Here is a 27,745-nt window from a genome sequence, read left to right as displayed (position 1 = left end):
ACTCTTACTCCAAATACAACTAATATACTATTAATTTTGTTGGCTACTAGATACAGAAATATTTTAGTACTGTAACAATAATTTTAAGCCAAAGCACTTTTTAAAGAAAATTATATTCAACAGTATATTATAAAAGTGTCCTACTGTAATTCTGAGCTTTGTCGTCTAATATGAGCCCAATTGTTACAGTCTGATACAGACCTACTTACCTGGAATATCATTCCATCCAGTAATTGCCCTTCTAGCTTCAGCAAGAACTTTTCAAATGGCTTTAGTTTTTCTTCCTGAATTCCAAATTTTGAAGGATTGTGATGGACAGATTTCAGTAACCTTGTGGAAAATTAAGAGAAACATCTTAAATCTACCTAATAAATTCTTAAATTAAAAATTAAAAATTTTCCTAGAAGTCAAAATTTTATATTTCTTGTTTGGCTCTACATATTTGAAAATTTGAACACAAAATCCTAATAGATTTTCTTACGCTTTTTAATATCATCTTCAATCAAAATGCCTCATACTCCGTACATACCAGACATTTAATAAGTACTTAGAACATGAATAAAATAAACCATAGTCTAAAAAAAATTCAGGGTATATAATAAAATAAAACCAAGCTCAGGAAAGAAAAACTGTCGGGCTGGGCATGGTGGCTCACGTCTGCAATCCCAGCACTTTGGGAGGCCAAGGCGGGCAGATCATGAGGTCAAGAAATGGAGACCATCCTGGCCAACATGGTGAAACGCCGTCTCTACTAAAAATACAAAAGTTAGCTGGGCATGGTGGCACACGCCTGTAGTCCCAGCTACTTGGGAGGCTGAGGTAGGAGAATCACTTGAACCCGGGAGGCAGAGGATGCAGTGAGCTGAGATCACGCCACTGCACTCCAGCCTGGCAACATAGTGAGACTCCGTCTCAACAAGAAAAACAAGAAAAAACTGTCACCTGAATAGAACCCAAGGAAAAAAATAAATCTGAGTCCTAAGCTAGGCAAATTAACTTTCTACTACTATAAGAATTATGATGCTTTATACAGATGTATTATACTCGTCCCAACAAACTCATGTGAAATTAAAGAATGGTTACTGTAGTCATAAAAATATTTGATATGAGCTCCTTCTAAATATCAATCCCCAGGTCTTTTAGAAAATCTGTATTGTTTATATTTGTTCACTTTTTACTAACACAAATACATTAACCAAAGTAAGAAACATTTTAAAATATTTTAATTGGTGTACCTTTTGTACATAGTCCAGTGGTCTTTCAGTGTGATATGATTATCAATAATTTCATCCAGGGTGAGCAAAACTGTTAGCAGTTCTCCCAAGTGCTCATACATAGTCTGTCAAAAAACCTTTAATGATTATCATTTAGTCACTAGTTAGAAGTTAAGCCTCATGTAGACGTTTAAAGTAAAATCATTTGGGCTAATTACCGAATTAGTAAAAGTAGTGGGTAAATCAATTTATTCGGCTACAGGTTGGATCCTCAGAAAGGACTATTTGTCTTTTAGTCTTAAATAGAGAACACTTTTCTCTTTTTAAGATGAACAAAATTTCATCCTTAATTGCAATACTGCAGATTTATTTCATTGTCCAAAGAGATCATTCAGAGAATCTGCATTAGGGCACTACTGGGAAAAACTAAGTTACACTGATAATGGTCAATAATGACTCATCAACTTCACAGATGAAAGAGAACAAATGCAAACACACACAAACACACACACACACACACACCCCTTTAAGAGTGTTCCTATGAGTGTCATACTCTCCAACCATACAAACTCCAAAGTAAAATATAGTAAAAATTACAGTTTTACAGGTCAAGCTAAATGTCTTTTACCTGAAAATGAACTCCAGTTGTCTCTATAATTTTGGGTGCAATCCTATAATAAAATAACAACCAAGTTAAAAAAAACTTTCCTTTTTGTCATAGTTTATTCTTATTTCAAATACATACAGGAGCAGATGATCTTGGAATTTTAATATTTATCTTTATTAAGGCTCTAGTCATTTAAAATTTAAGAGCGTCAAGTCCACTTTCCCAAGAAGAGAACTACCTTGTGCATACTATTAGGATGGTGCAAAAGTAACTGTGATACAAAAACAGCAATAATTCTTGCACCAACCTAATAGTATTGTTGCCTATATCCCACTCATGGGTAGCGCTATGATGATAGGAGATCTATGAATAACCTTACCTATTTAAACCCAAATGATTTATCTTGGGATAGAGGTAGAGAAATATTAAAAGTGGTATTCATATCTTTCTAAACTATTAGAATTTCTTAATTACCAACTAGAATTTTTGTTATCCTATCCAAACTGGTCTTTGTCTTTTGTTTTTTTGTTTTGTTTTGTTTTGTTTTTCCTTTTTGTGGAGAACGGGGTCTCACTATACTGCCCAGGCAGGTCTCAAACTCCTGGGCTCAAGCTATCCTCCCGCCTCTTGCCTCCCTGAGAGCTGGGATTACAGGCGTGAGCCACCGCGCCCGGCCTCCAAACTGGTCTTTAGGAATCAGTCCTCTCTTCAGTTGAGTTTGAGTTCTCATCCCTACTGAAAAACAGTGCATACTACTAGAATTATACCAAAGTCAAAAGTCAAAGAAAAATTCACTTCTACCTCCTACTCATTTTGCTCAACAAGTTTTAAATAGTGCTTATAATATTAAAGCACATATAGATATTCCACAAGATAGAATGCATATTTTAAATTTAAACACAAAATTCAAATAAATTTCATCCTTCTAGGGCAGGGGAAGGATGAGGGGGAGTCTTCTTAGAACTACCCATCAGGTACTGCAGCGGGTGGGGAAGCTATACTCTCATTCTCTCCTGCCATGAGAGCTTCAGTGAAAAGACAGAACATAAAATAAATACCTAACTGAGGGGGAAAATGGGAGAATAAGAAACAGTTAACACTCCAGTATAAAGAGTTTATATGCAGCATGGTATAGTAAGAACAATGAATGTGCTGGTGACCAAAAGAACAGTGCCAAAATTGCTAGGGACTCTTGTTATCTCTTCCAGGTCTCAGTTATCTCTTCTCATCATTAATAATCCCTAGACATAGAGCTAAACAAAGTTAATGTATTAATTAGATTGTAAGTGTGGAAAAAAATTTTAAGTATAAAGAACTAATCAAATGTGAGATATTATTTTGCGGTAAAACTGCAAGAGCTCTACGAAAATGTGATCGTTTTTCTTGATTTAGGGTAATGGTCCAGCAGCAGCCAGGCAGTACCACCTCCTCAGTGGCATGAGCACCAATTCCATGAGGCTTCTTCTCCAAGCTCCCAGATTCTGGTAACCTCAATCTTTTCCTTTCTGTTTTCTGGATGGAGAGGTGGTATCTGTTTCCTCCAGATGAACTCACTGTTCTCTTTGTCCTTTCAGCCCTCCAGCTCCCATGTAACCAATTCTCCATATTAAATCCCCTTTTTTAATTTAAATAAATTTTACTGTGTATATTTAAGGTATATTTTACTGGGTATATTTACGATCATTAAAACTACTCACAAAATTTCTTCAATGTAGATTCCCTAGCTCCATCCCTCAAGATTCTGTAGTCTAAGAAAAGTCTCAAGTGACTCCATTAGGGTCAGGCAACCATTCGTGTAGAGGAAAGGAATAAAGAGAGAGAACACAGAACATGTACTAATTCCATGTTAGCCTTCTTCTATATGGTCAAATTTCTTTAAGATTGTTCTGTAGACACTCTCATTCAGACAGATAATGGGTTCACTCACCATGGTGGAAATTGTGTCTTACTAACCTACGTATTATACACATCAAGTAGTGTTTGAAATATCGTAAGTGTTCAAAGAATGCTGAATGAAAGAAAAACTATTTCAAGTTATTAATTTTAGAAAGAACATTTTCTGCATCTCTATTATAAAAGCAAAAATATTTCTAAAATCCATTACTTGTTACTGATATAGAGGGCAGCCAACTGGTGGACTACGTTCATCACCACTTCATAGCACCTCGTAACAAAGCAAGACAGTTCCTGAAATGACAAGGTGGGTATATATTACAAAGTTGCTTTTTAAATCTCACCATTTTTTACTGAATTTTATGGTAACAACTCTAACAAAAACAAAACAGTTTTCCAATAAAGCCTCCAGTTAACCAAAAGCCAGACAAGTGCAAGCATCCCTCAAGCAATCAATACTTAACTCACCTCCTGCATTCCAGGGTCGTTCCTATCTCTTTGTTCCCACTGCATTTCATTCATACTACTATTTCAAGTTTAATATTGTAGTTACTCATATAACTCCTAAATGATAGGTGCTGTCTCATTCCTTCTTTGAATATCCACTGCCTAGCATAGTGACTAAGACTCAACTGCTTCTCAATAAATTTCTACCCTATTACATGAATAAACATCTGAGTGAGTGAAGCAGCTCAAAAGCTGCCAGTATAGAAAGTACAACTATGGCAGGAAGGGGTTTCCAGAAGTCACTGTAAAATAACTTCAAACACTGATCACCTGTAACTGTACGTATAAGCAGGCTTGGCACACAGCAAGTGAAATGTCATATCACTAATCCTAGGGATATGTTTGTCATTAAATAATTAGCTCATATCTAACATATCCTGGACTTTCTGAAAATCCATTTTCAGAAGCTCTCAACTTTTAAACCTATAGAAACAGTGTGTATCTGAAGTATTTAAAACCTAATTAAAACATGCTGATCTAAATTTTAAGCTCTATGAGAACAGGAATTTCTGTTGGTGTTGTGCATTGCTATATCACCAGCACCACTAAGTTTCTAGCATATACTAGGCTTACAAAACATATTTGTTGAATGCTTAAAAACGGAATTTTTATGCAGCTGTGAGATCTAAAAATGATGTAAAGCATTTTTTAAAATGAAAATAAATAACACATTTTATTTTCAAATAGTTATAGTTTTACATGTCCTATTAAACTTCTAAAAGTTTAACAAAAGCAAAGAAGAGAAAATGCAGGACAAACAGAAAGAACAAAGTAAAAAGGCAGAAACAAGCCCAGATATACATACAGACTATATAAGATAGACCTAGAAACAGAATAAATTAAGCAATTAAAAAACAGGTATTGTCAGGCTGCATTAGAAAAGCAAAATTTAGATATATGTAGTTTTAAATAAACCCAACTAAAACATGACACTGAAAGGCTGCCACAATGGAAAAAGATAAATCAAGAAAATGTTAACTAAAACAGAGCCAGGGCAGCACTATTATTATACTGTCAGACAAAACAGACTTGATTAGCATCAGTATAGTAAATTGCTATGCATGTAAAATACACATACATAATCATATACACATAATCATGATTATACCTAAGGAAGGTCACAAATGATGATAAAGATTCAATTTACCAGGAATGATTAACAATTCTAAACTTGTACACACTGAATAAAATATCCTCAAAATGAAAAATGCAAAGTTTCCACATTTACTGGGACCTTACCAACTACAATTTTTAGACACCTTGCTGGAAAAGAAGCCAGCAGCAGCTAGGCAGTGCCACCTCGGCATGGGCATCAGTTTCATGGGGCTTCTTCTCCAAGCTCCCAGATCCTGGCAATCCCAATCTTTATCCTTTTTGTTCTCTGGATGTAAAGGAGGTATCTGTTTCCTTTGGACTACCTCGGTATTTTCTTTGTCCTCCAACTCCTGGGTAACCAATTCTCTATATTGAATCCCCTCTCTTCTTATTTAAATACATTTTATTGTGTATATTTAAGGTATACAACATGTTATGGGATACATACCGATAATAAAAAGGTTACTATAGTGAAGTGCAAATCCATCATCTCACATAGCTAACCCATTTTTTTGTGGCAAAAGCAGCTAAAATCTACTCAGCATGAACGCCATATATGGTATTTTTATTACCTGTAATCCTCACGTTGTACATTAGATCTCTAGACTTACTCATCTTACATATCTGCTACTTTGTATCCTCCAAACTACATCTTTTGAAATACTTTGTATGGAGTTTTCTAGACAGGACCCTGAATAACACATATCACAATATGAACAAAATGTTCTCAATTAGATCAATTAGACCAAAAAAAGTACTAAAGAGATAAAAGATTTGAACAGTATGTTAGCATGCCTAATTTGATGAAATATATCAAATCTTGTACTCAACAACCAGAAGGCAGGTGGGACTATGGGTATTTTTTCCTTAGCTTCAATTTTTGCTTTTTCACATTGTACATGCATTATTTTTATCATAAAGAGAGGAGGAAATAGAAGCGATTTTATTCTTTTGATAAGAGTAAACCAAAGGACCTACAATCATTAAAACTGGCAGTGATGAGAAGCTATCTAAACTGAAACAAGCTGTTAGAAGCATGCAGGGCTACCACTTTAAACAACTTCATCACTGCTCATGTAACAGCTTAATTCTCTCCTATCAGTTAACAACTTTTCCTGATACAATTTATCTTTTCCAGTGGGTACAAAGTTTAAATTATTTTAAAAGGCATGGTGACAAGTTGTCCATAAAGGAATATATACAAAGAAACTTATTTTGATAGCTTTTTCCTCTAAAAATACTTGGAAATCTTTTAGGAGTTATGATCTCCTAAACTATAATCCAATGCTAATTAAGTGTCTTATCCTCAGAGTACACATCTTTAGTATTTGAAGGTTTCAGAACTTTTTACTTGTTGTGTAATTTACTCAAACTTTTCAAAGTAAAAGCTCAGTAGAAAGTAAAAATCAGTTACCTGTAAGAATGAAATAAATCTCCCCATTTGAATTTGACAATCACCTTCCACCATGCTGGCATCTGTAGCTGTAAAAGGCAACATGAATAAGCATATTTCATTTTTTAAATTTAAACTCAATCAATACCAAAAAAGGGGGAAAAGTTTTTTTTTTTTTTCATTAGGACATCTTTTACTCTGCATAGTATTGAAAACACAATTTTTACACCAAAGAGAAAAATCAGACAATCATTAATCAAATAATTAGAAGTATTTGCTTCACTATTTAATGAATTCAAGGAAAATTCTCATCTAGCTACAGTACTTAAAGTACAAAGATATCACAAATTTGCTGCTGCTTCATCAGATTTTTTACCTGTTTACCAAACATACCAACAAAAAATATGAATACTTATTTTTCTCACACTATTATATAATCAGTGTAGTCCTAAAATTGTCTGTTAACTTTTTGTTCATTTTAATATCAAAAAGGCATCACAATTTTGAATTTTAAACTTACCTCCTTCTCCATAAAACAAGAGACCATTGTAAAATTTAGTTTCAGCCTGTTTTTAAGAAAAAATTAAAATAATTTTAAAGGTTGTTTTGTTTCCAAATTCCTATGCTCTCTTAGATCTGTATATTTAGTAACAGAGGGCTACGTCATTTGCATACAAATTCATTTAAATTCAAAACCTGTTTATAAAGCAATTCATCTTTAGATTAACAAAAACATTACTGATACTCAAAGCTGTATCTTGATTCCTTTAGCCTTTACTTCATCCTACCTGACCACCCTCACTGTCCCACATCCTCCCATTAGTTCATGGGAAATAAAGAGCAACCACATGGTATCAAAAAGCAGGAGAATAAAATACGAAGTTTGTCAACTTCTACCAGACTTTTAATGGTTCTTGGGTAAGGAAACACAAAACTAAATGCATTTAAGAAAAAAAAAAATCAGTTTTCTCTAGATAGCCAGTATACATGGCAGGTAACATCAACTCTGGAGGTTTGTAAGCCTAGATTCAAACTGTTGACTACCAGTAAGATGTTATGCAAGTGGCACTCTCTTTAAGCCTCAGTTTCCTCATCAATGTCTCACCTACTTCCTGGGGTTACTATAAGGATTACAGTGTTAGCCTGGTGTTTTGCACATACTAAGTACTCAATGAATGGTAGTCCGTATTAGTATTACGTTAAATAATTCATTCAACATTCAATAAATATTTATTGCACGCTGTACATATATAAACACATACTTGCTTCTAAATGACATTTTTAAAGTTTTAAGACAAGAATTCAAATAATTACCTCATATTTTAATTTCTTGATTTCACAACAAAGTGCAGCATAAACAGTGATGACTTTGTTTAAGACCTAGTTTCATGAGTAAAAACAAAATAAAAAGTAAATTGTAACAGATAACTAAAACATTTTTTAAATAATTTTTTAGATTTAGGATTCTGTACCTTGTTTTCAGTCTTTATGAGTTCCAAAAGAGAAGACTGTTCATAAGGCAAAAGCTACAGAAACAAAGGAAAAGAACATTTCTTTTTAATTTGAAAAATAACCGAAATTTTAAAAACACAAATTGAGACTAGCTTTATTCGACTTAAACTTGTGTTAGATCCCGCACTCAACATTAGCACCATATCAACTACCTCATCCAAAACAATCTCATTAGACAACACATAAGGAAAGAAAGGGCCCAACATGACACAATCATGTTGCAACGACTCTCCTTGTCCTATGGAGCATAAGGTGGCTGATTATGAGTGCAGTATAAGAAAATGCAAGGTAATAAGGTAATAGTAACATTATTAAACTCCATTAGTTATGATCATGGGGAAAAACCTCTCATCATTTTTGAATTTTCTATGCAGCCACAAATTTAATAAGATATTGTAGCTAAAGGGTCAAAATAAATTAAGAATGAAACAAGACAGAAAATGTATCTTTTCTTGTATAAATCTATGCTCAGAAACACTTAAAATAGTATGTGGAGTTCACTCCTAAAGCCTGTTCAATTTCCACCTCTTCCTGATCATTGACTATATGTGATCTCTTTATCAAGTAAAATCTTAGATCTACCTTCTGGTTACATACTAACAATTAACTATTTATGCAAGGAAGTTATTATATACCCTTTCTCATTAGGCTGTAATTTTTGTTTACAGAGATTTTACCTTGAGTTTGCGGTTTTTCCCAAAATACTAAGAACCTTGCATAGTAAAAACAATAAAATAACTGCCCAATAATAGAACTTAAACAGAGGTTCCAAAGAAAGCAACTGCGGAGATGGAGTCTGTCAGATAATAAGATTGTAAAGATTAGAAAGCTTCTGTAGGGGAAGATAAAAACTAAGAGATGATTTCACCCTTTTATAAAATCTGAGAGTTGAGACAAAAAACAGATTTTATAATCCTATCTAGAAGAGGCCCTTAAAGCCCAACAGCAAGTCTTAAAAAAATCAACAAGTATTACTTAATGGCGAGAAAGCCCAACAGCATCTCTTTAAAAAATCAACAAGTATTACTTAATGGCAAGTGACAGATATATGAAACTTATTACCCTCAGAGATAGTACAGGTTGAGAATGACAGTTTCCTAGTAGAGTTCCTATAACTTACATACAATGATTCTCACAGAAGTGCTGAAGAACAAAAAGAGACAACTACAAATTTGGGGGGGGGAGGATTTTTAAAGTAAGACTAAGTCTATCCAGCCTGCAAGAAAGAAGTCAAAGGAAAGTAACTTCAGTTTACAAATATATAAAGTATTTGTGAGGCAGTTTAGGGTACTGGATAAGGGCACAGGCTCCGGAGTCAAGCTGCCTGATATTCATCATTTAACTAAATTTGTCACTTACTTGACTAAGTTACTTAACTTTTGTATGCCTTAGTTTTCTCATTTACAAATGGAGATGACATTGTATTTACTTTACAGGATTGTGGTGGGAATTAAAAGTCAATACTTGTCCTATAATGCAATACTAAAAAGATAACCCAATTTAAAAATGGGCAAAGGATGTGAACAGACATTTCTCCAAAGAAAACAGACACATGGCCATAAGCACATGAAAAGATGCTCGACATTATTAGCCATCAGAAATGCAAATCAAAACCACAATGAGCTTTCACATTCACTAGGAAGAATATAATCAAGACAATAAAGGCTGGCAAGGATGTAGAGAAACTGGAACCCTCATGCAGTGCTGGTAGTAATGTAAAATGGTATAGCCATATTGGAAAACATTCTGCCAGTTCCTCAAAAAGTTAAACACAGTTACCACATAATCCAGGATTTCCACTCCCATATATACACATGTATAAAATATACACATAATGTATATACACATTTTATATATAATATACATATATATGTCTACACAAAACCATGTGTCCAAATGCTCATGGCAGCCAAACAGTAGAAAAATCCAATGTCTATCAACTGATGAATGGATAAATAAAATGTGGTTATCCATTCCTTACAATGGAATATTATTCAGCAACAGCAAAAAGAGAAAGTACTAAAAACATGTGACAACATAGATGAGCCTTGAAAACATAAGTTAAAGAAGCCAGCAACAAAGGAGCACATATTGTATGATTTCATCTATATGAAGTGTACAGAGGAGACAAACACATAGAGATAAAAAGTAGATTGACTGGTGGTTGCCTAGGGCAGGTATGCCATGGCATGAACTAGGGGGTTGATTATCAAACGGTACATGGTTTCTTTTTTGGGGGGTGAGAACGTTCTAACATTGACTGTTGTGATGGTTGCACAACTCTGTGAATATGCTAAAAACAACTGAATTATACAATTTAAATGAGTGAATTGTATGATATATGAATTATATCTCAAGAAAGCTGTTATAAAAACAAGTCAGTGTGTGACTTAGGACAGTGTGTAATACACAAGTGCTCAATAAAATGTACATTATTTTTCAAGTGGTAACAAACGAATTTTAAAGATAAAAGAAATATTTCAAAATGGAAACAGTGATGTATTTTATACATTAAAAAATTACTCACACATTAACACCTATATAGCATGAGAGAACTTTTCAGAAATGGTGAAAATATTCTCTATCTTAATTGGGATATGAGTTACAAGTGTTCAGCAAAATTAAGAGTATCTGTGCATTTCACTCTATGTAAAATAGCCTCAATTAAGAAAAAGCAAAGCCTGAATATTCTATCCAGCCCTCATTTTCTTAATAATGAAAATCAAAGGCAAGCTCAAAGACTTGGAGTTTGTGTCATTGTTTGACACTAAAGGCTTTGTGTCATTCTTAAACAAAAAACACACACACATTTAAAAATCATCTGCATGGCTTAGAGAAAAGGAAATTAACAATTTCCTCCAACTTTCATTTTGTTCTTAGATTTCAAATAAAAATACTTTTCCATTTTAAAAAATTATGTTTTCAGGATATAGTATGTCCAGAAAATATATACATATATTTAAAAAAAATCAAATCAAACCTTTAATGCTATAGGATCAAGATTGAAATCCCAAACATCTCCAATTGAGTCATCCAGAGCGTCCTCAATTCTTCTCAGTTGAGAGGTATACTCCTCAAGAAATTTCCCATAATTCTTAAGTTGGACTTCGGCATGAATTTCTAAGTTTAAATTTTAAAACAGTATGTGATAAGTACAAGTAATGAATTACAGGACATTTACTTCAGATAACCTCAAAAGTCACGCAAAGCACTGTTAATTATTACTCTGGAATGTCTGGACTTCCTGAAAATAAAGTTTCAAAGTTAAACAACAATTCAGCTTTCAATCTTCTCTATACACGAAATAATTTTAAAAGCAGTAGATGTTACCATATATAAAGTTACTACCTTAAAACCCTAACATATTATGAAAAAGTCACTAGCCCATCTACCCCATAATAGAGGGCTTTGAACCAATCTGAAAAGTGCCTTAGACAACTCAATGTCCTGATTCTATCTTTTAGTCATAAACAACTCTTTTGCAAAAACAAATATACATGATCTGAAAGTGAAAAAAAAAAATCTGTCACAGAAGTAGCATTTAAAAATGTAGTTTTTAATTCTATACACACTAATGTTTAATAATACACCTAAATATTTTTAAATGGAGGTTTTATACCTGCTTGAGCATATTATTTCTATAATCTCTAAAATTTAACCAAGATATTTGTTAAATTATTTAACTGTCATAATCAAGTTGGAAAAACCAGCAAAGAACACTGCTTGACTACAGATACTATGCTGTTCTTCACGGAATTAACACATTCATAGGTAACTTTAAGGAATCATTGGAATAAGCTGGATTTTCAAATATGCCTATTCGTCAAAATGCATGAAAGTATTTCACATTACACATAAAAATTCATTACTTGTTCCCAAAGGTAACAAATTCAACTCCAACTCAGTTTCTTTTATTGATATGAATAACTTTATTCAACCTTTGTCTTCTAAAAAAGGTAAAAATTTGCTCTCCTCAAATTAGCAATGTGAAGCAAGTAAGAGAAAGTGTGTTCTGACTCACGCTGTATTAAAGTATAAAGACCTAGCCCGCATTCTCCCTTATTCTTCAACCACATGAAGTTTTAAATCCGGCGAATCCATTTAGTTCATTAAGGTTTCTGTCTTATTATAGCATTAATCTAGGCAATTTTGGAAAACAATTAGTCTAGATATGATTCACAGACCAAAAATTAATGAAAGCCAAGCACAGGGAGGTGTTCTCTTCCCTACAGCTTACATATAAGACTGCCTAGATTCTCAGAACCCCAAATAGTTGTCTTATTCTCAACTACACAGGAAATGACCAGTAAAAGCTGCATTTAACCAGCAAATGACTTCTTAAAGACAACGCTAGGCCGGGCATGGTGGCTCACCCCAACACTTTAGGAGGCCAAGGCCGGTGGGTCGCTTGAGACCAGGAGTTCAACAACAGCCTGGGCAACATGGCAAAACCTTGTCTCTATCCCAATTAAAAAAGAAAAAATCAGCCAGCTACTAAGGAGGCTGCAGTAGGAAGATCACTTGAGCCCAGCTGGTCGAGGCTGCAGTGAGCCGTGACGATGCCACTGCACTGGGCATTGAGTGAGACCTTGTCTCAAAAAAAAAAAAAAAGACAATGCTAGAAAAACACCACGCCAATAAATCACTCCTTTAGTATGTTTAGGGATTCACAAACGGGCAACAGAAAACCTAAAATAACATTAAAAGTTCCTTGCTGACAATAAACGGTTGTAAAATTGGTGAAAGTTAAAATAACAAAAGTTGAGATAAGAACTACATGGTAATTTTTTAAGAGTAAAAATTCCAAAAACCTACTTAACATGCTCATCTTTGTCAACGACTGCATTCCTTGTTTTATCTTTTTATCCCTAATATCTAGCACAGCCACTGGTTGTAGAAAGTATCTGTTGAGTGAATCAGACCATTCTACTCCAGGCTGAACCATTTTCAAACCCAATTAACATAACTCTATTCCAATTTTTTTTGAAGACACCAGTTCGTCATCTTTGTCCATAAAACTTCATATATGACAAGGTACAGTTCACTTTACAACAATAAATACAGAATCCTCTCCACAAAAAAAAATTAAAGATTTTGTCATTATCTCCAAGGTTAATTTTTATGCTGCATAAGAGCTAATACCTTATTGCCGCCCAGGCTAGAGTGCAATGGCACAATCTCGGCTCACTGCAACCTCCGCCTCCCGGGTTCAAGCGATTCTCCTGCCTCAGCCTCCCAAGTAGCTGGAATTACAGGCTCTCACCACCACGCCCAGCTATTGTATTTTTTAGTAGAGACGGGGTTTCACCACGTTAGCCAGGCTGGTCTTGAACTCCTGACCTCAGGAATGTTTTGTGAAAAACTGCAACCCATCCTGGATGTAGCTCACTCTTCTCTGAGAGACTTGTAAAACCTAATTTATCTAACTTTGTAGGCATTAGTCTCTCTTTGTAAAATCAAAATTCATCCGGGATTTTTAAAAGCAACGTTCCTTCCACCTTTTGGGAAAACTATGAGGGGGAAAAAAAAATCACAAACAGCATGCTCCGATCTCTCTTAGATCACTTACACAGATTACTATCACCAAAGATAAGAAGCAGATTGCCAACTTGTATTTATTTCAAGTAGAATTTCACTACAATTAATTTGGCCTCAATATTTTACTGAAAGAAACAGAATTTGTTTGTTTCGGGATGGACTTTTACGTTAAAATCAGACAATTCGATCTTGTGAAGCAAAATTTGAAGATTTGCTGTAATTTTTGAAGCCTTTATAGCTGCGATGGAAACTGCAGAACATCACTGAAAAATATCACTTAGCATAAATAAAAGGCCTGGAAAATGATAAAATGACATTCACGTGTTTATTTTCGCGGGGTGAAAAGTTCTTTTTTCGCTCCCTTCTACTGTTATAGCAACGCGATGGGAAAGACACCCAAACTTGCAAAAGTTGATTTGGGAGGAAAAGAAGAAAAACAGGAAACCGAAACAGGAACCCAGACATCAGCGTCCTCCAGAGCTGAACGCTCTGAGAATCTGGCGAAATCCCCAAGAGGCCAAAGACAGAAGCAGCCTGGGCTCCCGGGGCCGCTGGGCCTCCCGGGCGCGCCCCGCCCAAGCCCCGGGGCAGCTGAAGGGGAACGCCGCTCCCCGCGGGGCACCGCAGGCTCCCCAGGAGTCTCCGCCTCACACGCCGAGCCCTGAACTGGCAGCCTGACCCGCCGTGGCTGGGACCCCAACCCCGAAAGTAACGCTGGAGAGCGCGTCCCTCGCACACCCCAAGGGCTCTGAAGTGTCCCGCACCAGACGGCTGCGCAGCCGTCCCTCTCGCAGAAGCGCTGCCCAGGACAGCGGCGGGCCGGAGGAGCGTCCACCCGCAGCCCTCGCCCTGCCGCTCCCTTACTCTGCGAGCCGTCGTCAACGCGGTCAAACTCCCAGTCCGGGGACAGAGTCTCCACCGCCATCACCCCGCCGCCTCCCGCAGACAGAGCCCCAACCAGCCCGTGCGGCGACGACGGCCTCACCCCAGCTACTGTCACAGCACGTGACTTCCGGCCCCGGCCCCGCCTCCGCTCGCGAGGGCCGGCCGGGCTCGTTGCCCCCGCTACCGCGGGGGCCGCTGGGAAAGCGAGTCCTCCGCCGTGGCCGAAGGCGGCTGCCATGGCGCCGGCAGTGCCAGCGGTGGTCCTGCGACCTGGCTTGGGCTTCGCCACCGTTCACTGTGCTTCTCAAGCCACTTCGCCCTGCTCTCTCTAGAAGATTTTTAATACCTGGGAAAGTTACTCCTCAGTCTAACCTAAAAAGGGTAGAATTGATGGGGTGGGGAATTAACAGGAAGGCATGATCCTCGAGGATAACGCTGACCAGGCGCTTCTTCCAACAAACCTGTTTCCCTCCCTGTCGCCACCGCAGGAGTTCCTACAGCTCTCCTGCACATTCTGTGCGAATTGTTTTTTAGTCAAGACGTTCTGTGCGAGAGGAGGAGTTACTTTATAAACACCCTAACAGGGGATCTTACCACCTCTTCCCCGCTCTCCACTCAGTCCTTTTAAAAACGCGAGGCGGGATGAAGAACGCTATTGAAGTACATTCTAAAATGATCCCACCTGCAATTTGGATTTTTGGAGAATCGGGATCGGTGTAAAATTCTACATGCACACATGTTTTTGCACAAGAATATAGCAACGTGGTTTTTAATAGGAAACTATCTAAATGTCCATTACAAGTGAATTACATAAAGCTCAATACATCCATACTACGAATCACTGAAGAGCTGCTAAAATAGATGAAATATATTTATAATGGCATGAACAACCGACACAAGACAGTTGCAGAGTAATGTGTATTTGTGATTATATTTATGTTTTTAAGTTATACAAACGCGTATGTGCCTATATGTATGTAAATTCGTAGGAAGACAGAGGACGGTGGTTACCTGGGGAAAAGCATGTGTTGGTGAGTAACAGGATTTTCGAGTTTTGATATGTCTACTTATGTGTTTTGAATCCTTAACAATGAGAATTTACTAAGGTTTTACTCGTGTAATCTTAAAAAGTACCGAAAAGAACTAATCAATGTAGGCAAAAGGTCTATTGAAGAGCATTCTGAGGTCATTGGATCTGCCCTGGGTTAAATGTTTGAGTGCCCACTGGGTACCAGGCACCAGGCTAGATGCAGAAACTATGAAACAGGTAAGAAAATTGCTTTCTGACCCTATGGCAGACTTAATGGGCATTTCAGAAAGAAAAAAAAAATCTTGAAAATAACACGCATCCTTAGAGTCTAATGGCTGACAAACTTTTTTCCTGTACTTTGTGTGACCATGAGTTTGACTTTCCTGGATTCTTAACATTTGCATTAAATCACTGTAATTAATCTCCCAGCAGCTCATTGTGATAAATTGAACTTACAAGTCAGAACAATTTGAATCTATAAATACACTAATCTATTAAAGTGATTAGTAGCAAGAGGCAGTGTCATGTAATAATTGAAAGCACAGTTTTGACTGCCAAATTGCCTAGGTCCAAATCCTGGCTCTGCCACTTATTAACCATGTGATCTTGGGTCACGTGATTTAACCTCTGCCTCAATTTCCTCATCTATAAAATGAAAATAAAATAAAACTACTAAACACCTTGTGGGATTCTTACGAGGACTAAATTAGTTAATACATATAAGGTACATAGAACAATACCAATCACATACTGTATCAGGTTGCTATAATGAATCAATATAGATTTATCTTAAAAAGATCTCTGAAGTCCCAATGTGGTGGCTCATGCCTATAATCCCAATACTTTGGGAGGCCAAGGTGGGTGGATCACTTGAAGTCAGGAGTTCGAGACCAGCCTGGGCAACGTGGTGAAACCCTGTCCCTACTAAAAATATAAAAATTAGCTGGGCATGGTGGTGCCTTCCTGTAGTCCCAGCTACTCTGGAGGCTGAGGCAGGAAAGTCGTCTGAGCCACTGCACTCCAGCCTGGGCAACAGAGCAAGACTCCATCTCAAAAAAAAAAAACTCAAGGATTGTCTGTCTTGATCTTAAATATGTTTAAATCAAATTCCACAGCCTATAATTTCAAATTTTGTTGGAGAATTACAAATTAGATACCAAATAGGAAAGCACATTCACTAAATGAAAAGTGCTATCTGAAAGTTATTTATAAAAATAAATGTCCTATAGTTCTTAGACCTAGTCTGCAGAAGGCAAATCATTATTTTAAGTAATCACATATTCTTCATTCTACTACTCTTCATTCACACAGTACGTTCTGAAAAGCAAGCTTGGAAATAGAAGGAGAAACTTTTCATATGGACAATATTGTGCTATTCTGAGAGCTTCTGTGAACTTTAGAACAGCTGCCTACAGAAGGTGCCTGCCTGCCAGTTCCTAGGAATCCCTGCCTTTAACTTACAGCCCCATATACCCATACCTTAAGTTCCAGTTTATTCCATACCAAAATATTTTACGTATATGTTATATAGCTAAGTTCTTGGTGAATTTGTTTCTTAATTTACATTAAAAGTCCTCTTCCAACTGCTATTCACCCCAGCAATCCCATTACTGGATTTTTACCCGGAGGAATGTAAATCATTCTACCATGAAGATACATGCATGGGAATATATCTTCCCATTGCAGCACTATTCACAATAGCAAAGACATGGAGTCAACCTAAATGCCCGTGAATGACAGATTGGATTTTTAAAATGTGGTACATATACACCATGGAATACTATGCAGCCATAAAAAAGAACGAGATCATATCTTTTGCAGGAACATGGATGGAGCTGGGGCTGTTATCCTTGGCAAACTTAACACAGGAACAGAAAACCAAATACCACATGTTCTCTTTTATAAGTGGGAGCTAAATGATGAAAGCTCATTAACACAAAGAAGGAAACAACAGACACTGGAGGCTAACTGAGAGTGGAGGGTGGGAGTGGGGAGAGGAGCAGAAAAGATAACTATTGGGTACAGGGCTTAATACCTGGGTGATAAAATAATCTGTACCACAAACCCCCATGACGTGAGTTTACCTATGTAACAAACCTTTACATGTACCCCTGAACCTAAAATAAAAGTTTAAAATAAATAAATAAAATCTAAAATAAATAAAATCTTCTTCCTACAGTAGAAATTCTATGGCAATAACTCACTAGAGATATTTCACTTAGTAGTTTGTCACAGAATCCTGCGTCTATCTGTTTAAAAAATTCCTAATATGTTAATTCATGTATTTATTTACAAAGTAATCTCTCACTTGAACAACCACTATGGATGTGTGACAGGTCTTCTCTCTCCACTGTCCACATTCTCTGTGTGAAGCTTCTCGAAACCTATCTGATCAGGTCATGCCCCACTTTAGATCCTTCCCATTACCTATGGTATGGAGTTTATGCTTCATAGCATGTAACTCAAGGCTTCTTCCAATCTGCCCTTTTATTTAAGGGATCCTAAAATCCTTGTACTGGTTGGTTATCAATGATTGTGGAATCATATAGATTACCACTATATCTATTTTTAGTAGAGACGGGGTTTTGCCATGTTGGTCAGGCTAGTCTTGAACTCCTGACCTCAGGTGATCCGCCCACCTCGGCCACCCAAAATGCTGGGATTACAGGAGTGAGCCACTGTGCCCAGCCTAGATTACCGTTATATCTAATTCCCTGAATTCCTGGTTGGACTGAGTGCTTCGGCCCTGTGCTTCCATGGTATTTACCACTTTGAAGTTATCTATTGACATAATTATCTTCACTATTAAGTTATGTATTAGTTTCCTATTGCTGCTGTAGCAAATTGTCACCAACTTAGTGGTTAAAAGGGTACAAATTTATTATCTTCTAGTTCTAGAGGTCAGAACGCCAAAATCAGTCTCATTGGGCTTAAGTAAAGGTGTTAGTAGGGCTGGTTCCTCTTGGACACTCAGAATCTATTTCTTTGCCTTTCTCATCTTCTGTGCATTAATTGAACCTCTTGTTTCTGCCATCACATTTCCTACTATTGACTGATTCACCTGCCTTCCTCTTATAATGACCCTTGTGATTACATCAAGCTCACACAGATAATCCAGGATAATCTCCCTATCTCAAAAATCCTTACCTTAATCATATCTGCAAAGTCCTTTTAAACATGTAAGGTAACATATTCACAGGGTCTAGGGATTAGGACATGAACATCTTTGGGCACCTGTTATTCAGCCTAATACAGACCATCAGCTCTTTGGTATCAGGGACCATGATTTATTCCCACATTGCACAGTCCCTGATACATGTTAAGCACTCAGAAAATAATTACAGTAAATATAGGAAGTCAAGAAGCCTGAAGTACTTTCTGATAACTCCAATATCTGGATTTCCTGAGGGTCTCTTTTCTGTTGTCTGGTGATGTTTTGTTTTGTTATGTTTTGTTTCTTTTTCTCTTGGTTTTCCATCATTTGGCCCTATTTCCTGGTATAGCTGATAATTTTTTTAGTGCATCTTGACCTTTACGTATGAAAAATTGTAAAGATAAGTTAAGGCTCTGAATGATGTCATCTTTCTTCAGAGGGGATTACTATATTTTCTGGAAGGCCATTAGTGTAGGGACAGATTACTTTAACCCAATCTAGAACTGTTCTTATTTGAAACTGGGTTTCTGTCTTTGTGAGAGCTCATCTATTTCTGTCATCACCTCAGTCCTAGGGTATAGCTTTGCAGGGGAGCTTGGCAGGGCCTGCCAAACCTGATCAGCTTTTCCACCTCTCAGCTACTGCTTTCGGCTCCCCAGCCTCATAAACTCTCAGCTGCCACATTACAAATCAGCAGATGTCTTAAGGTGAAATGTGGTGCTAAATGTCAAGCTCAACTTTTTGGATCATCTCTCCTGAATTTCAGTTCCTCGAATCCTCACTGTCCTGGGTCTCCAATGCCTTCAAAAAGGATTTTAGCAAAAAAAGCAAAAATGGAAAAATTGGATAACATCAAACTTAAAAACTTCTGCATGTTAAAGTAAATAATCAACACAGTGAAAAAGCAAGCTATGGAATGGGAGAAAACAATTGCAAATCATATGTCTGATAAGGGATTGATTTCCACAATATGTAGAGAACTCTTACAACTCAACAACAACAAAGCAACTTAAAAATTGGGCGAAGGATCTGAATAGACATTTCTCCAAAGAAGATATACAAATGGCCAAGAAGCATATGAAAAGATGTTCAACATCGCTATTAGAGAACTGCAAATCAAAACCACAATGAGGTATTACCTCACACCCATTAGGGTGGCCACTATCAGTAAAACAAAAAATAACAAGTATTGGCAAGGATGTGGAGAAATTGGAACGCTTGTGCACTGCTGGTGGGACTGTAAGATGATGCAGTTGGTATGAAAAACAGTATGGAGGTTCCTTAAAAACCAAACATAGAATTACAGTACGATCCAACAATCCCTCTCCTGGGTATATATCCAAAAACAGGCTGGGCATGGTGGCTCATGCCTGTAATTCCAGCACTTTGGGAGGCCAAGGTGGGCAGATCAATTGAGGTCAGGAGTTTGAGACCAGCCTGGCCAACATGGTGAAATCCCGTCTCTACTTAAAATAGAAAAATTAGCCAGGTGTGGTGGTACGCGCCTGTAATTCCAGCTACTCGGGAGACTGAGGCAGGAAAATTGCTTGAACCTAGGAGGCAGAAGTTGCAGTGATCAGAGACCGTGCCATTGCACTGCAGCCTGGGCAACAACAGCGAAACTGTCTCAAAAAAAACAAACAAGAAACATGGAAAGCAGGATCTCAAGGAGATATTTGCACACTCATATTCACTGCAGCATTAATCACAATAGCCAAGAGGCAGAAGCAGTCCAAATGTCCATAGAGGAATGAATGGATTTTTAAAAATGTAATATATATATATATATATATATGATGGGGGGCAGGAAATACCACCCCAGCAGCTTCCAATTGTGCTTACAATAATATAGTCTCCCACTTGTCTGTATGCTCTATAAACATCGAAACCTTATCTCTTTGATATAGTTTAGTGCCAAGTATAATGCTAGGTACATAGATGATAAACATGTATTTATTGAATGAGTGAACCAATAATTGTCATTTTTTTCGAGTGTTCTGTAATAAGTACTCAGTTTACAGGAAAAGTATTTACTGATAGTTCTTCAATAGATGGCACTGTTTGTTAAAGAATCTAAGGATAAAAGAAATCATGTAATAACATGGCTTTTTAGTTGTTCATTTCTTCAACCAGTATTTAATCAGGACTTTCTCTGTTTGGTATGCCACAGTGACCAAAACTCTTCAAAGGGCCCAATTGTCTGGTAAGTGAAATTTTTCAGATGTTTTAACTTAGGGGTCAGAAAAGTACAGACAGCAGATCAGTAAATAAAGTAAAACTTTACTTACTTTTGTAAATAAAATAAAACTTTACTTACTTTTGTAAATAAAATATCAGACTACAGCCATGCCCATTAATTTACGTATTTTACATTAAACATAATTTACATTTGTGTTTCGTCTATGGCTGCTTCACACTAAAATGGCAATTGGGTAGTTATAGCAGCAATCATATGGCCCACAGGCCTAAAATATTTGTTACTTGGCCCTTTAAGAAAAAGTTTGTCAGCTGGGCATGGTGACTCACTCCTGTAATCCTAGCAGTTTGGGAAGCTAAAGTGAAAAGGTAGCTTGAGCCCAGGAGTTCAAGACCAGTCTGGGCAACATAACGAGACTTGGTCTCTAAAAAAATTTGTTTTAATTAGCTGGGTGTGGTGGCATGCACCTATAGCCCCAGCTACTTAGGAGGCTGGGACGGGAGGATCGCTTGAGCTCAGGAGTTCAAGGATGCAGTGAGCTGTGATTGCGCCAGTGTGCTCTACCCTCAGCAACAGAGTGAGACCCTGTCAAAAAAAAAAAAAAAGAAAAAAAGAAAGGAAGAGAGAGAATGAAAGAAGAAAAAGGAAGGAAGGAAGGAAAAAGAAGGGAAGAGAGAAAGAAAGAGAAAGGAAGGAAGGAGAAAAAGAAAAGGAAAGAAAGAAAAAGAAAAGAGAAAGAAGGAAAGAAAGAAAGAGACAGAAAGGGAAAGAGAGGAAGGAAGGAAGGAAAGGAAGGAAGGAAGTTTGCTGACTTACCTGAACTCTAAAAGAGCAAAATAATATAAAAAAATTTTTGCTGGCTTGACGCGGTGGCTCACGCCTATAAACCCAGCACTTTGGGAGGCCGAGGCTGGTGGATCATGAGGTCAAGAGTTTGAGACCATCCTGGCCAACATGGTGAAATCCCATCTCTACTAAAAATACAAAAATTAGCTGGGCGTGGTGGTGCGTGCCTGTAGTCCCAGCTACTCAGGGGGCTGAAGCAGGAGAATCACTTGAACCTGGGAGACGGAGGTTGCAGTGAGTCAAGATTGCACCATTGCACTCCAGCCTGGGGATAAAGCGAGACTCTGTCTTGAAAAAAAAAAGTTTTGCTATATAAGTTATGTAAAGTAGGTTGAAATAGTCTACTTTTAAAAGCATAGACATTTTCCAAAATCTTCATGTAAAAATAATTGATAAGGACACTTCTGATAATGGAGGCAGCATAAAGTGGTCAAGTGAACCCATCTACAGTTAATAACTAAGAAGAGTAGCCAAAATATCTAAAAATGACTTTTTAAAAACCTAAAACAATAAAAGCAGGTAAAAACCACAGGAAAATTTGTTCAGCAACTGATAAGAATTATGAGTTTGTGGCTTTTTGTCTGATGGTGTCCCTCACCACTGAAGCTCAGCACTGCAGGCTTGCTGGCTCAAACTGTCAGCAAACTGAGTACAGGGTTTGTTAGAAGAGAAGTCATCAGTTTGGGGAGTGACCTATAAAATGTGTGAGATCCAAAATCTGGGTGTAAACTCTGCCCAAATCACTGGCTGACCACTAAAATACAGACAGCCTGATGAAATAACAGGAGTCCCTGAAAAACAGAACTGCGCTCAGTGAAGTGTATGAGTTTGCTGCTCTTTTGAATGCATATATTTCCCAACAGAGGTACACCTCAGGTAGCAGAAAGCTGAAGACTTAATTTGAGGTAACAGCGAATAGAAGTAGAGCTGGCAAAGCAGTTTAGAATTTAGAAGGAAAGACTGATAATTAGGGCAACTGCAGATGGATGTAACCTCCGCAATCTAAGTATAAACACTGGCCACATCCTTCACTAAACTAAGAACTAAGCAGAATAATAAACTGCTTCACTCTACTAAGAAGACAGGGAGTCTAGGCAAGTTTACTTCATTTAAAAACAAATAGTCAAACAGGCATGGTGGTTCACACCAGTAATCTCAGCACTTTGGGAGGCAGAAGTGGGAAGATCACTTGAGCCCAGGAGTCAAAGACCCGACTGGGCAACAAAATGAGACCCCATCTCTACAAAAAAATTTTAAAAATTAGCCAGGTAGCCAGGTGTGGTGGTATGCACCTGTGGTCCCAGCTACATAGAAGACTGAGGCAGGAGAATTGCTTCAATCCAGGAGGTCAAAGCTGCAGTGAGCCATGCTCCTGCCACTGCACTCTAGCCTGGGTGACAGAGCAAGAACTTGGCTCAAAGAAACAAACAAACAACAAAAAAATACCAGTCAAATAATTATCTGAAGAGCAAAATAGAATCCAGAGTGGCCACAATATGTTACATACAATGTACAGTTTTAACCAAAAGCTTTATAAGAAGATAACAAAATCTAGGCCCTCAACAGTGTAAGACTCAAATATCCAATTAAAAATTATGAGGCATCCAAAGAAGCAAGAGAATGTGATCTATAACCAAGTGGAAAATCATGTAATAGACATAGAAAGGATAGGAATGGCCAGGCATGGTGGCTCACTCCTGTAATCCCAGCACTTTGAGAGGCCAAGGTGGGCAGATTGCTTGAGCTCAGGTGTTCAAACCAGCCAGGGCAACATGGCGAAATGCTGTCCCTACAAAAAATACAAAAATTAGCTGGGCACGATGGCATGTACCTGTAGTCTCAGCTACTGGGGAGACTGAGATGGGAACTGGAGCCCAGGAGGTCAAGGCTCCAGTGAGCCAAGATTGTACCACTGCACTCCAGCCTGGATGACAGAGTGAGACCCTGTCTCAGAGGAAGAAAGAAAGAAAGAAGGAAAGAAAGAAAGAGGGAGGGAGGGAGGGAGGAGAAATAATGGGAATGGTGAAATTTGCAGATGAGGATGTGAAAACAGCATTAAAATTATGTTTTACAGAAAATCTGCTGAATGGGAAAAAATATTTGGAAACTATGCATCTGACAAAGGACTAATATTCAGAATCTAGAAGGAAATCAAACAGAGCAGCAAGAAAAAGCAAATAATCCTATCAAAAAATGGGCAAGTGACATGAACAGACATTTCTCAAAAGAAGATATATGAATGGCCAACAAACGTGAAAAATGCTCAACATCACTGATCAGGGAAATGCAAATTAAAACTACAATAAGATACCACCTTACTCCTACAAGAATGGCCATTATTAAAAAGTCAAAAAAACAATAGATGGTGGTGTGGATGTGGAGAAAAGGGAATGCTTATACACTGCTGGTGGGAATGTAAATTAGCACAACCACTATGGAAAACAGTATGGAGATTTCCTAGAAAACTAAAAGTAGATCTACCATTCGATCCAGCAATCTCACTCCTGGGTATCTGCCCAAAGGAAAATAAGTTCTTATATTAGAAAGTCATCTGCACGCATGTGTTTGTTGCAGCACAATTCACAATTGCAAAGACATGGAACCAACCTAAGTGCCCATCGACCAATGAGTGAATAAAGAAAATGTGGTATACATACACCATGCAATATGACTCAGCTATAAAAAAGAACTAAATATATCTTTTGTAGCCATAAGAAAGAACTAAATATATCTTTTGTATCAACTTGGATGGAGCTGGAGGCCCTTATTCTAAGTGAAATAGCTCAGGAATGGAAAACCCAATATCTTATGTTCTCACTTGCAAGCAAGAGCTAAGCTATGGATGCAGAAAGGCATACAAATTGATATAATGAACTATGGAGACTCAGAAGGGGGAAAGTGGGGAGATACAAAAACTATATATTGGGTACAACGTATACTATTAGGGAGACAGGTGCAGTAAAATCTCAGACTTCACCACCATACAACTCATCCATGTAACCAAAAACCACTTGTACCCCAAAAGCTATTAAAATATAAAAAACAGTTTTAACTGAAAAAAATAAAATAAGATAAAATTATGTTTTAATTTTTTTTCTTTTATTGAGACAGAGTCTCACTCTGTTGTCCAGTCTGGAGTGCAGTGTGTGCAATCTCAGCTCACTGCAACCTCCACCTCCGAGGCTCAAGTGATTCTCCTGCCTCAGCCTCCTGAGTAGTTAGTATTACAGGTGCATGCCACCACACCCAGCTATTTTTTTTGTACTTTTAGTAGAGACAGGGTTTCACTATGAAGGCCAGGCTGGTCTTCAACCCCTGACCTCAAGTGATCTGCCTGCCTCTGCCTCCCAAAATGCTGGAATTTTAGATGTGAGCCACTGTGCCCAGCCTGTTTTAGTTCTTAAAGGAAAACATGGGCTGAGTATGGTGGCTCACACCTGTAATCCCAACAGTTTGGGAGACTGAGGCAGGTGGATCAGCTGAGGTCAGGAGTTCAAGACCAGCCTGGCCAACATGGTGAAACCCCATCTCTACAAAAATACAAAAATTAGCTGGGCATGATGGCAGGTGCCTGTAACCCCAGCTATTCAGGAGGCTAAGGTGGGAGAATCACTTAACCTGGGAGACAGAAGTTGCTGTGAGCCGAGATCATACCATTACACTTCAGTCTGGGCAAGAGAGCAAGACTCCGTCTCAAAAAAGAAAAGTAAACATGAATACAATGAGGAAAGAAATGTAAGATATAAAAAAAAATCCAAAAAAAAAGAGCCAAACAAAACTTTTAGAAATGATAATGAAAGATTTATGGAATGAGATTAACAGCAGAGTAGGCACAAAGAAAAAACTGTCAATAAATGTGAAGAAATACCAATAGGAACAATCTAAACTCAAGAGAGAGAAAAAAAAGAAAGAAATTAAGAAAATCTCAGATACCTTTGGGACAATATCAAGTGCTATAATGTACATATAGTTGAGGACCCAGAAAAGGAAGGACAGGAAAATATTTTAAGAAACAATGACCAAAATGTTGGCACATATGAAGCAAATAATAAACTTATATATCTTAAACTCTCAATAACCCCAAGCAAGACACACACACACACACACACACACACACACACACACACACACACACACTGACATCATGTTAAGATGGCTAAAAACTGTTGTGTAAAAACTGTTGTGGGAAGTCAGGGACCCCAAACGGAGGGACTGGCTGGAGCCAAGGCAGAAGAACATAAATTGTAAAGATTTCAAGGACATTTATTAGTTCTAATACTATAAAAGTATTAGAATTAATACTTTTATAATTTCTCATGCCTGTCTTTACTGCAATCTTTGAACATAAATTGTGAAGATTTCATGGACATTTATCACTTTCCTAATAATACTCTTATAATTTCTTATGTCTGTCTTTACTTTAATCTCTTAATCCCGTTATCTTCATAAGCTGAGAATGTACGTCACCTCAGGACCACTATTGTACAAATTGATTGTAAAACATGTGTGATTGAACAGTATGAAATCAGTGCACCCTGAAAAAGAACAGAATAACAGCAATTTTAAGGGAACAAGGGAAGACAACCATAAGGTCTGACTTCCTGCAGGGTTGGGCAGAATACAGCCACATTTTTCTTCTTGCAGAGAGCCTATAAACGGACATGTGAGTAGGAGAGATATCACTGAATTCTTTTCCCAGCAAGGAATATTAATAATTGATACCATGGGGAAGGAATGCATTCCTGGGGGACGGTCTATAAATGGCCGCTCTGGGAGAGTTGTTGAGATAAGGACTGAAATACACCCTGGTCTCCTGCAGTACCCTCAGGCTTACTAGAATTGGGAAATTCCAGCCTGGTAAATTCTAGTCAGACCGGTTCTCTGCTCTGGAACCTTGTTTCCTGTTAAGATGTTTATCAAGACAATACATGCACAGCAGGACATAGACCCTCATCAGTAATTCTAATTTTGCCTTTGCCTTGTGATCTTATTGCCCTTTGAAGCATGTGATCTTTGTGATCTACTCCCTGTTCATACACCCCCTCCCCTTTTAAAATCCCTAATAAAAACTTGGCCAATTTTGCGGCTCGGGGTCATCATCACAGTCCTACCGATATGTGATGTCACTCCCGGAGGCCCAGCTGTAAAATTCCTCTCTTTTTACTCTTTCTCTTTTTTTCTCAGACTGGCTGACACTTAGGGAAAATAGAAAAGAACCTGCATTGAAATATTGTGGGCTGGTTCCCCCGATTAAAAAACTGATCATAAAGAGAAAATCATAAAAGAAGCTAGAGAGAAAAATACAATATGTCTTCTTATACAGAAGAAGAGAGATAAGAATTACAGACTTCTCACCAGACACTATGCAAGCCAGATGACAATGGGCCAATAAAGGGCCAAAAGGGCACAAAAACAAACAAAAGTACCTGTACCCAGCCAAAATATACTTGAAAAATGAAAATGAAATAGTAAATTTTTTCGAATAGAAAAGGCTGGAAGAATTCATCAGCATTGAATGTGTATTACAAAAAAATGTTAAAACTTCTATGAGAATAGGCATATGATACCAGATAGAAATCTGTATTAATCCAAAGGAATAAAGAGTACCAGAATAAGTAAATACATGGGTAAATAAGAGATTTTTGTCTTATTTAAAAATTTTCACTATACCTTTCTATGAGACTAAGATTACTCCAAAATAAAAAGGTTAAAAAAAATTAACCTTAGCCTGGACAACATGGTAAAACCCTGCCTCTACAAAAAAAAAGAAAAATTAGCCAGGCATGGTGGCACACACCTATAGTCCCAGCTACTCGGGAGGGTGAGATGGGGGGATTACTTGAGCCCAGGAAGGTCAAGGCTGCAGTGAGCCAT

At 37.5% G+C, this 27,745-nt stretch overlaps 1 protein-coding gene and 1 long non-coding RNA gene across 6 annotated transcripts in view; one reads left to right on the top strand and one right to left on the bottom strand.

Moving 5' to 3' along the window:
* The window catches only part of WASHC4 (WASH complex subunit 4), a 61,430-nt gene extending 46,660 nt beyond the window's left edge, over positions 1 to 14,770 (bottom strand). For 3 of the 5 annotated variants that reach the window (XM_054526362.2, XM_054526361.2, XM_054526363.2), the window contains exons 1-10: positions 14,624 to 14,748; positions 11,202 to 11,341; positions 8,182 to 8,235; positions 8,024 to 8,089; positions 7,230 to 7,275; positions 6,731 to 6,798; positions 3,926 to 4,008; positions 1,843 to 1,885; positions 1,236 to 1,339; positions 210 to 330 (exon numbers count right to left, since the gene is read on the bottom strand). In XM_054526362.2, coding sequence (XP_054382337.1) covers positions 210 to 330; positions 1,236 to 1,339; positions 1,843 to 1,885; positions 3,926 to 4,008; positions 6,731 to 6,798; positions 7,230 to 7,275; positions 8,024 to 8,089; positions 8,182 to 8,235; positions 11,202 to 11,341; positions 14,624 to 14,684 — 786 coding nt within the window. In that variant the 5' untranslated portion in view covers positions 14,685 to 14,748. 5 annotated transcript variants of the gene reach the window in all.
* On the top strand, positions 14,703 to 26,030 carry LOC129049336 (uncharacterized). Its single transcript, XR_008512374.2, has 3 exons — positions 14,703 to 15,675; positions 20,999 to 21,031; positions 23,946 to 26,030. It is a non-coding gene; the product is annotated as an uncharacterized LOC129049336 (long non-coding RNA).
* Positions 26,031 to 27,745: the final 1,715 nt, after the last annotated feature.

This window comes from Pongo abelii, chromosome 10 (genome assembly GCF_028885655.2).
Source record: "Pongo abelii isolate AG06213 chromosome 10, NHGRI_mPonAbe1-v2.0_pri, whole genome shotgun sequence".
Lineage (NCBI taxonomy): Eukaryota > Metazoa > Chordata > Mammalia > Primates > Hominidae > Pongo > Pongo abelii.
This window is presented reverse-complemented; position numbering and strand designations above follow the sequence as displayed.